Below are 10,540 nucleotides of genomic sequence, written 5' to 3' on the forward strand. Positions count from 1 at the left end.
GAATTCTGGGAGTTGAAGTCCACGCATCTTCAAGTTCCTAAGGTTGGGAAACGCTGCCCTAGTAGTCGCTCAAAACTGGTCCTTTTTTTGCAAAGCTACGGCGCTTTCCTAAGCGCAAACATCCCTGCCCAGAAACATCTCCCTCCTTGTAGCCTTTTTAAGCTGCCAGCGAGTTGGGACTGGGACGGAGAGGGGGTGGGTGGGTGGTGAGTTAAGAGGGGAGGGGGAAAAACGCGGAGGATTTACAAATGCAAAGCAGCAGCTGAGGACCCACAGCAGCTGCTGCTGCCGCCGCCGCTGCCCAGAACAGAAGCCCTGGCAGGCTGGCTGGCGGCGGAAGGGAGGGAGGGACTTTTGTTTTTTTGTTTTTTTAAAGCGGGGGGGGGGCGGGTTTGCCAGCAGCAGTCAGACGACAGTGCACGCACCGGCCGCAGGAGCAGCGCCCCGCCAGCAGCGCCTGCAGCTCGGCTGGGATCGCTATTGTGTGCGGACCGAGAAGCGAAAAGAAAGCCCGCGCGCAACCACCAACCCCCCCCCCCGGCCCGGAAAGTATCGCGAGAGCGCCCTGGCTAACAACCTGCTTCGCAACACACACAGGAGCGCTACCGCTGGGTTACCAGCAACAAGGAGCAGCCCACGGAGCAGCCGAGGGAGGGGGAAGCACATCTGGGAAAGCGTAGAGTTTGAGGCAGGCAAGTGGAGGGAAAGGAAAAGAAAAAAAAGAAAAAAGACTCGAGCACATGCCGTGCTCCAGCGGCACCTCTGAGGAGCGCCCGGCCAGGCGGGTGAGTAGCAGAGCAGCATTTCCAAAGCTGCAGGTTTCCCCATCCCTCGCCAAAGCTCCGCGGAGGGGGGTGGGTGGGTGGGTGGGTGAGGAGAGGCCTTTCGGTTCCCCGGCAGAGATCCCATTCGCTGCCTCCGGAGTGTTAGGCTTCCGCGCTATTTTGGGCCGTTTGCTGGATGCGTTTGGCTCCTCTGGGCTCCAAGCACAAAGGGGTTGCTGAACGGATTGCCTTACAAAGTTAAGAAAGAACTGGTGGTGTGCCTGTGTGTGTGCTGCTGCTGCTGCTGCTACTACTACTACTACTTTGGAGTATAGGAAAGCGGTCGTGGGGGAGATCATCCAAAGGCATCTTAGCCCTAGGGGGCGGTGTGCTTTTTAAAACGGGGGGAAGAGAAGAAGGGTCCTTAAAAGTTTGCAAACTGCAAATCCCGAACTTTGTTTTTCTCTCCTCCCTCCCTTCTGCTGCTGCTCTTCCGCGCACCTCTCCAAAGGTCAAGCTGTGTGTCCTCCATTAAGAGTAACTAGTAATAAGATTGTTATTTAAGCAACTTTCCTGGGGTGGTGGCAGGGAGGGGGGGAGGCGGCGACAGGATTTAGAATGAGGGAAGGACTCGGTTTAAGTTTGAGATTTAATAGATGACTATAAATGGGGGGGGGGTTGTTGCTGGAACTTTAAAAGGCAGCAAGCTGTGGTTGGCTGGTAGCTAGATTTGAAGTAACATATGGCATTAAAAGGGGCACAGCTGGAGGTAGCATTTCCATCGCAGTGAAGTCAGAGCAGCTGACTCTCCAGCTTGCGGTGTAATTAGCAAACGGAGCACTCCTCCCATCCCTCTCCTCCCTCCCAGACGCTCTTTCCTTTCTTTTCCCCCCCCCCTCTCTCTCTTCCCCCCCTCTTTTTTTCACACACACAGGCATTCTTCCGTTACTGGCTAGCAAAAGCCTCTTCCCTTCCCAAACATTTGGGTGATGGGGGAGGGGAAACCCGAAGCAAAAAAACTTAGGCTGTTCTAGAACTTTTGGGAGGGAACCCTTCATTCTGTATTCCCCCGCTATTCAAGGTAAGGTCCCTGAGATATTATGTCCTCCTAGGAGGAGCTTTAATTACAGGTGGCTGAGGAGGAACTGCAAAATATTGGGAGGGGGTGTTTTTAAATTGTGTTTTTGCTTTTAATAACTTTCAGAGTTGCATCTTAGTTTTAAATGTGCCTTCTTATATAAATCTGATTTCTGTTCTGAAGGGCAAGCGATGGAACAAAGCCAATGTGGTTATGCTCTTAATTGGATAAATAATAATTTTAAGTGTGTGGGTGCAAAATACATTTTTTTAAATAAAGTAGTTATGGTGATCCCTTGGAGTTAAGACTTCCAGGAATGCATAAAACTCTGGAGTCAGTCTCCTCCTCTCCCCCCCCCCTTTTAGTTTTAAAGCCTTGAGTGGCAAAGGTTGGAGGCGTTACTTCCTTAGAAGCTTTGGTTTACTTAAGAGTCAAGTTTTTCCTGTTTTTCAAGCAGGTGCTCTGATATGGGGAAGCATTTTTGAAAATAAAAAATAAAATAAATTTTGCAAATCAGTTAACAGGTGAACTGTTATCCCCAAGGTTCCAGTTATCCCCTCCCCAGTCAATCTGTTTGTTTATTAATAGCTGGTTTGAAGCCCTGTGGTTTAGAGTAGCATTCAAGTTTTTCCTGTTTTGAACAGGTTATGAAGGAAGAATGGAGTTCCCAGACCATAGCCGGCAGTTACTGCAGTGTCTGAGTCAGCAGCGTCACCAGGGCTTCCTGTGTGACTGTACTGTTTTAGTTGGAGACGCTCAGTTCCGAGCCCACAGAGCTGTTCTCGCTTCTTGCAGCATGTACTTCCATCTTTTCTACAGGGACCAGCTAGACAAAAGGGACATTGTGCATCTGAACAGTGACATTGTGACAGCCCCAGCCTTTGGCTTGCTGCTTGAATTCATGTACGAAGGCAAACTGGAGTTCAACAGCCTCCCGGTTGAGGATGTGCTGGCTGCAGCCAGCTACCTTCACATGTACGACATTGTGAAAGTCTGCAAGGGCAAGCTGAAAGATAAGGAGTTTTGCGGGGATGAAAAGATGAATGGCAGTGGGATCCCTTTGGAAAGGGACATGCGGGTCCTTGATGAAGGAGTGCCCTTGGGGTGTGAGCTCAGCCCCGGGAATAAACAAAAATTGGTTCGTACAGAATATGAAAGATCAGCTGGAAAAGAAAAGGAGAGTGGCTATCTGGGCTGGTCCTCTGATCTTGTAAGTATCAACTCTTCATTAGCAGAAGCAGAATTGGATACCATGGCAGCTGAGAAAACAAGAGCTAATGCCTGTAGTTCAGTGGGACCTTTGTCCCAAAGATCTCTTAACCACTCCTTGGCTTCATCTGGCATAGAATGTGCTTTAGACCTGTCTTTCAAGTCTGTGGCTGGGAAGGATTCCTTCCACCCCTCCTATGTCCTTGAACAGCTGGCTACCAATGGTCAGCAGCAGAGTAGCAACCCCCTGATTAAGGATGAGCCAGAGTCTTTGTCTGATGGAGAAGATAGTGAGGCAAGATGCCTAAAAACTCAGCATTTGGGGAATTCTGCCAAGAGCCTGATGACAGGATTGGGAAACATGTTTGCAGGGAACGGCAATTCCCAAGAGCCAGAGGAAGACTTAGATCACGAGCGGGAGGTGAGTGAAGACGACATGGATTCCTCTGACATTCCGTCCTTGGGGGTCTTGGTGCCCCCAGGTCACATCTGCATTTGCCCACTCTGCAGCAAAGTCTTTCCTAGCCCGCATGTCCTCCAGCTGCATCTCAGCTCTCATTTCCGTGATAAGGATGTTTCAAGAACCAGGCTTTCCCCTGATGGTTCGGTGCCTACTTGTACACTTTGCGGCAAGACTTTCTCCTGTATGTACACCTTGAAAAGACATGAGAGGACTCACTCGGGTGAGAAACCATACACCTGCGGTCAGTGTGGGAAGAGCTTCCAGTATTCTCACAACCTGAGCCGCCATGCAGTGGTGCACACGAGGGAGAAGCCCCACGGCTGCAAGTGGTGCGAGAGACGTTTCACTCAGTCAGGCGATTTATACAGACACATCCGTAAATTTCACTGTGGCCTTGTAAAGTCACTGGTGGTTTGAGAGAAGTTGCCAAAAGGCACCATTTACTGGATTTCTTTACTCTGTTGATTCACTTCAGGCAAATTATATTTTGAGGGGTTGGGAGAATACAATTGTACATTTCATAGAGGGAAGGCTTCAGTTGGGCATTCTCCCCACCTCTAGGCCTACTGTAGGTCTGCAATTCCCCTTAATATTCTGTTCATTTTGGAGTAACAAGCTGGATGTCAATCTGAATTCTTGGAAAGCTGATTTTATCTTTTGGGTTTACTGTAATTGGCATGCTTCTGTCTTGGTGGATGTGCTTCTGATAAGTTGGAAATAGGGTGAGGAGAATAGAAACCTCGATCAAAAGTGCTCCTTGGGTGAGATGTACCAGATTCGCCTGCATAACAGCTCCTCCCTTCCTTCCAGTTTAGCACTCCGTATCTGCAGTGCAGATGCCTCAAGTAGGCGATTTCAGAGTTCTAATGGCCCCAGTTCCTTTCCTGCTTTGGATGTAGCTTTTCTTTAGTCAATGTTTTTAATCTGTTCCATACAAGGAAAAATTCAGAGGGGGAGGGATAGACTTTTTTATTTATGAAGTTTGTGTGAGAGAAGAAATCTGATTCATGTGCCTCATAGGGACTATCTAGAATTCTTATAATAATTTTTTTACTATAATTTGAAGAGGCCTTGAAATCGATGTAAGGTGGGGCTGAAAGTTACCCCTTTATCAGCAGGTGATAGTTTTGTTCTTTTGAAACTCTTCCTGCCAAATCATCAGCCTCACTGATGCTGCTATTCTTTTGCCTTTGCCAATATTTTGGAATTTCTCTCTGAATTTACATTTCTTGTGAATTGTAGTGAAATACTTGTTCTCCACCTTTGTTGGTATTGTTGCAGCTCTGATTCATTGGTGGCCCTAGTTGTGTATTATTTTCTTCCCCCTTGGCTATCATGTACAGAATTTTGGATGTGAACTTTGGCTTTTGTATATGGAAAGCCAGAGTGCTTCCCCCACTCCCTAATATGAATTATCTGCTGTAAAATGGATCTCAGGTGGAATACATGCATACATACCTGTGCATACATACCTGGATTAATGCTGAAGGAAACAGTAGGAGAAAACCTTTCAAGATGAATCTTGAAATGGTATAGGAGAGAGTCAAGATGCAGGCATTATAACTCGGTGCAAACACATTCATACTTAACTAGTGTAATCCTCTAGTTTTGCTTCTAACAAAAGCACTTTTTCCAAGTAAATTAGGGGAGAAAATGGGAATCTTAAAAATTTAAATTTTCTTTTCCTATTGAGACTGTTGAAAGTTTCTAATTCCCAAAAGATCCCTTCCTTCTCTAAATTACTTTATAGGCATGTTGTTTAGGATTTGGTGGGGGGGGGAATTTCACAGCCAACATGGTTCTGCAGATTATTCAGTGGTAGAAACATACTGTAATAATTCTACTTTGTCAATGAAAATAAGTGGTAGTATTTGAAGGCCCATTGCCTTTCAAGTGCTTATTTTGCTTCATGTAAAAGCTGTAGCCCTCACTTACCATCAACTGTAAAGTTATTTTTGGTCTTAGATTGCCAACCGTGATTAATCCTCCCCATACCATTGTTGTTTGATCGCAGTCATTAGGAAAAAGTGCAAGATCAGACTACACTATCTCCCCCTTCCCCCCCCCCCAGCTGAATAATTCAAGTTGAGCCTCACAGGCCTGGTTTTATTTGAACCAGGCCAGTGAAGACATTTCTCTATGAAGCATTCATAGTTGCTGTGTCCATCCATCTGTTCATACATAAACAGATAATTTGTGTATTAAGGATGAATGTTCTTCCTTAACATATTCACATACTTTACTCCCATTAGTACCAACTTAGACCTATCTCTAAAACATCTGGCTGCTGCAGGAAGTCAATTGATTGGGGGGAGGGGAGGCTGTTTCTTGGAAACTAAAGAATCAGGCTTTGCCTGACTCTTAATGTAATGCATGTTTGGCTGGAACAGCTGATGGACATAGACTTGGGTTTGAAGAAGAAAAAGGGGTTCAAACAAGTGGGGACTTGAAAAGTTACGAGATGATCAGATGAGCATGTTGGACGTGCAGATGGCAGTCACATTAATGCATAATTTCCTTCAGAGGAAAAATACTTTGTTATAATATGCACATGCCTTTTTTAATCTTCAAAAAAATAAGCTTTTGAAAAGATCTCTTCTGCATTTCAAATTATGGGGGAATCTGTTGGTCTCCAGAAAATGCAGTGCCATTTTGTGGCACTGAACATTAAGGCTAAAGTAGTGTGAGTTATTCCATAGGATTGCAAGGGAGCAGGATCTGTTTTCTTGGAAGCAGATCTGCCAGCAAAGAAATTCAGTTTTCTTCTGAAGTCCCCCACAAAGTTTCCTCTGCTGTAGAATACTTTGTGTTCTTATTGATATATCAGTTCATTTTCATAGATCAAATCTTGTAAAATGCTACTGATTTATAGATGGGAAAGGCTTGATATTGGTTTGCATAAGTAACTCCTTACAAGCAAAGCATTACTGCATGGCTTTGGGTGATGTGTTATTTTGGAGAGTTTAAAACAGATTGAAATGCGGTACCTTTGGAACAGATTTGGGATGTTCACTTATTTCTATCTAATTCCAGTATTCTGTTGCCTGTCATGTTATTAAACATGACTTCAGATACCCACAAAATATATTTTTGCATATGTGAAATATTTATAAACAAAGAGTATAACTGATTAGATTTCTGAGAAATTGGTGTTCAATGAATGGGACTAGAGGAGGATTGCCAAAACAAATGTACTGTCATTTTGGATGCACTGAAATGGTTTTGTTGTTTTTTTTGTTTTTTTTTTTTTGAAAAGGCAAGTAATATTAATGCTGCAGAAGAAAATATTATTCAGCACTTCCCATTAATAGAATTCCCCAAAAGGGAGGTTGCATAAGTCGCCACAGGGGATTGTTATGTGCTCAGCCAAAATTGTGATTGTGGGTGATTCTTGGGGTCTTTTTTAACAATAATATATTCCACTATTGAAATGGCATGTAAACAATAACATCTCTTTATCTCTAGAGTTAATACAAAGCAGTGTCTCTGTTTTAATTTTTTCCCCTTCCTGATTTTATGCATTTCTCTTTGAATTGTAGCCAAAATATTTAGGAAATAGTGCTATGAAAAAGCATAATTACAATATAGCTGTTTTGGAGAGGGAGATGTTATGATAAGTGACTCCTTTTTATTCAGATAAAAACTTATGGTGCAAGCTTCTTTTTTAACTCCTATTTTAAATGATAGTGGCCATAGTATGTGAAATTTGACATTTATTGAATATTTGATTCTAGGTAATTGGTGACTGTATAAACATTCTTACTAACAAGGCATGGTAGAGCACCATATTCCTAAGACATGTGACAGCAGTACTGTGTCCTTTTTTCATATCTTTACCCCACCCCTTGGCCCAGATTGGAAATAGCACTGAACAAAACCTTCAAGTTAAGTTATTTCTTTTCTTTTTAAAATTTAAGTTATATATCTATATATATTTTCCTCCTGATGATACTTGATATAGTATTTATTAGATTTTTTTAAAAAATTAAGGAATGCTTGCTGTGGAACTTTTTCAGAATAACACGTGTGAAATTGGTGATTTTAATTTTATTTCTGTACATGTTTTACAAAGTGAATGTGCGAACATGTGAACCAGTACACAGAATGTAGTGCTCTTTATATGCTGGTCCTATGCTGGGTGGAATGGCGTGAAAATATCCATCTCAACATGGAGTCTTGGTTGTTTGCAAAGAGCTCTCCTTGATTGCAGGGGAGAATGAGGAAGAGATGCTTTATCCCAGGCACAGGTGCAAGGGGCACTACAGAAGGACTTAAGTACCTGGGTCCCTGAACTCATTTGCCTCTTCTCTTGGTACTTGTTGAAGGATTTAAAATTAAATGCCATAGGATACCAGTAGGTTGGATTTGAGGGTTTTGTATTTTAGCTAAGTTTAATTTTTAGGAAGAGGCATGCTCTCTGCCGCAGTTAAAAAAGAACAGGTGGCAGATGCATCCTAAGGGATTTGTTGAAGTGTTGTCTTTTTATTATTATTTCTCAAAATTTCTGGGTTAATCACTTCTTTTTTTAAAAAAAAAGATTGCACTTTTATTTAAATATCTTTTTCATTTTTTGGATTTTTTTTAAAATCGTTGCAATAGTTCTGAGCATGTTTTTTTTGTTTTTTTATGTTTCTTTATTCCACAGAAAATTACTAAGCACTGTATACTTAGGTTTGTTCCTTCATATTCAGCAGCTGCTCTGGTTTGCGGAGAGCATAACTGGAAATTTGGGGGCTCCGTTTTGATTTTACTCATTGGAGTCAGAATTTTATCATAATACAGCTTTACTTATAACACTGAATTTGTCTTCTACTTCAAACCAATACTGTGAAGTTAATGTTTGAAAGAAAAAAAAATCTGCTATTTTAAATTGCTTTTAATCTTGGTGCAGTTCAGATTCAAATATGTATATTTAAAGACACTAATTTTTGTGGGAGAGTTTTTATAGTGTATAGTATGTAGAAAAGCTATTGGATTGAACTATATTTTATTAAAAAAAGTTCTTTCACTGTTTTATAGTGAATTATTACCCTTACCCTCTTATTGTTGGTTCTATGCTGTATTTTAGGCTAGGTTCGACAATCGCATAAAAATGACTTTGACAAACTTTAATGTCTAGTTTCTGTGTGGTTTTGTTCCTTTTTTCAAAAAAAAATGTGTGTTGGTATGTGCTTTTTTAAGAAAGGAAAAAACTGTGACAATCGTGATTAGAACTGTCTTTACTGAATAAAACACACTAGAGCTATAAATGAAGTCTTTTATTTATTTCAAAATATTTATATTGTTTGGAATGAAACCTTCAAAAAGTGATGTTCACAGAGAAATGATGTACAAGATTCAGTACAAGAGTCAAGTGGAGCAAAACAATTTTGAGTCACCCAAACTAAAGAATATGTGCAAGTAAAGAAATAAATGTTCAAGGTTATTTTGAAAAGGCTAAATGTAGGTCAAGCTTACAAAAAAAAATCAGTTGACAAAATGTGGGGTCGTCACTAAAAGGTCCTCCATCTCATGGTCATGAAGCTAAATAGTTTTACCTGTGGATACACCAGCTAGAACTAAGAAGAGATGAAGAATGAAGCTGCTTTCTAAATTGGGCTGATCTCAAGCCACTTAGGGCTTGAAAAGTTTACATCAACAAACTCTTAGCCTCAGGCAGACAGGAAAGGTATGAATTTGTCCTGCAATACACTATAAATGCTGTAGAAATCTGCAGTCAGTCCAGATGTCTGCTTGTTTACCTGTATGATATACATGCTTGTAAACACCTGAAATTTGCTAAAGAATATACGGAGTGGCTTTTATTCAGTGCACAGATACCAACAATTTTAAACATAGCTACAGCTTGTTATATGAGCAATATCATGCCCCTAAAATTCTTGCTTCATGAATATTCACAGAACACTCATGGAAAATTCTCTTCAAATGTACATAAAAACTTACACGAATGCTGTTCAATTATAATAGGCTTTGGCCACAATTGCAGTAGATGCAACACTTTTGAGCTATGATCCATGCTTAATAAATTGCACAGCTGAGTCACACACAGGACTAAGTCAATCCATCCCTATTACGATTCACTGTAATGTGTGAAAGTGGTGCCCCTGTGATATGAGATTGGATCACATCCACCACAGACATTTGGATCTTGAATATTATCTGTTTGATAAAAAGTCTAAAATATGCCCCAGAAAATGATTAAAAGTGGTTTGCAGGAGGACAGAAAAATGGAGGATGGGAGGGTTAAACTTTATTCACTGCTGATTGTCCTCTGTACTACAGGATTTGCCTTAGGAGAAAAACACGGTGTTCTGTTTTTCATGTGACTTGTAATCCAGTCTTCCAAGCATTCCTGAATTAACAAGGCTGGGTAGCTCTCTATAGAAGCTACAGGAGAAATAAAATGAGCATCTCCGAGGGCTGCGGAATTAAGCTGTCCACCACCACCACAATTTCCAGTTATTTTGTTCAAGAAGCATTAATGAAATAAAGGGTAAGGTAAACACACGGTATCAAGGAAACCATCAGAAAGTGCCTGGCAGAGTTGCAGTTGACTGGTTGAAATGGTGAGTATCTGTCCAGTCACCAGGGATTGGAGACATTTGATGATATCTCATTGAAACAAGATGGAATTCCTTATAATTCAGGACTCTGGGGAAAAGGTGCTCTATAAAACAGCATTTCTTAACCTTGGCAATGAAAATGTGTGGACTTCAACTCCCAGAATTCCCCAGCCCGCATGCTGAGTGGAAATTGAAATCCACACATTTTAAGGTTGAGAAACACTGTTATACACATTCAATGTGGTTACTATTTTACTGCAATGCCATTTTATCAAAAGTGATCTGTGCAGAGGTATGTAGGTCCAGAGCTAAATCTCAGTATTGCCTGAATTGGTTTAAGTTCCAGAACCATAAAAATTGTTTTTACAGCTCAGAATGGCAGGATAGTCTGGCATTACCTCCCAAATCCTGAGAACTCTTGCCATTCTCAACCCTACAGCCAAAGTTGTCCTCATGCTACTGG

The 10,540-nt window shown here is 41.7% G+C and overlaps 1 protein-coding gene across 3 annotated transcripts; it reads left to right on the top strand.

Annotated features, from left to right (window-relative positions):
* The first annotated feature begins 209 nt into the window (after positions 1–209).
* On the top strand, positions 210–8,750 carry ZBTB42 (zinc finger and BTB domain containing 42). Of its 3 annotated transcripts, XM_081318271.1 has the most exons (3): positions 210–785; positions 1,276–1,845; positions 2,487–8,750. In XM_081318271.1, exon 3 carries the CDS (start codon positions 2,501–2,503, stop codon positions 3,929–3,931), a length of 1,431 nt encoding a protein of 476 aa, XP_081174397.1. In that variant the 5' UTR covers positions 210–785; positions 1,276–1,845; positions 2,487–2,500; the 3' UTR covers positions 3,932–8,750. The 3 variants fall into 3 exon arrangements, with proteins under 3 accessions (XP_081174397.1, XP_081174396.1, XP_081174398.1); XM_081318270.1 differs by lacking the exon at positions 1,276–1,845; XM_081318272.1 differs by lacking the exon at positions 1,276–1,845 and having other exon boundaries at positions 2,662–8,750.
* Positions 8,751–10,540: the final 1,790 nt, after the last annotated feature.

Source organism: Vipera berus (assembly GCF_964194415.1).
Source record: "Vipera berus genome assembly, chromosome: 1".
NCBI classification, from domain to species: domain Eukaryota; kingdom Metazoa; phylum Chordata; class Lepidosauria; order Squamata; family Viperidae; genus Vipera; species Vipera berus.

What these genes read in the sequence shown, in the direction of transcription:
- ZBTB42 (XM_081318271.1), top strand. Translation starts at nt 2,501, where the DNA reads ATGGAGTTCCCAGACCATAGCCGGCAGTTACTGCAGTGTCTGAGTCAG.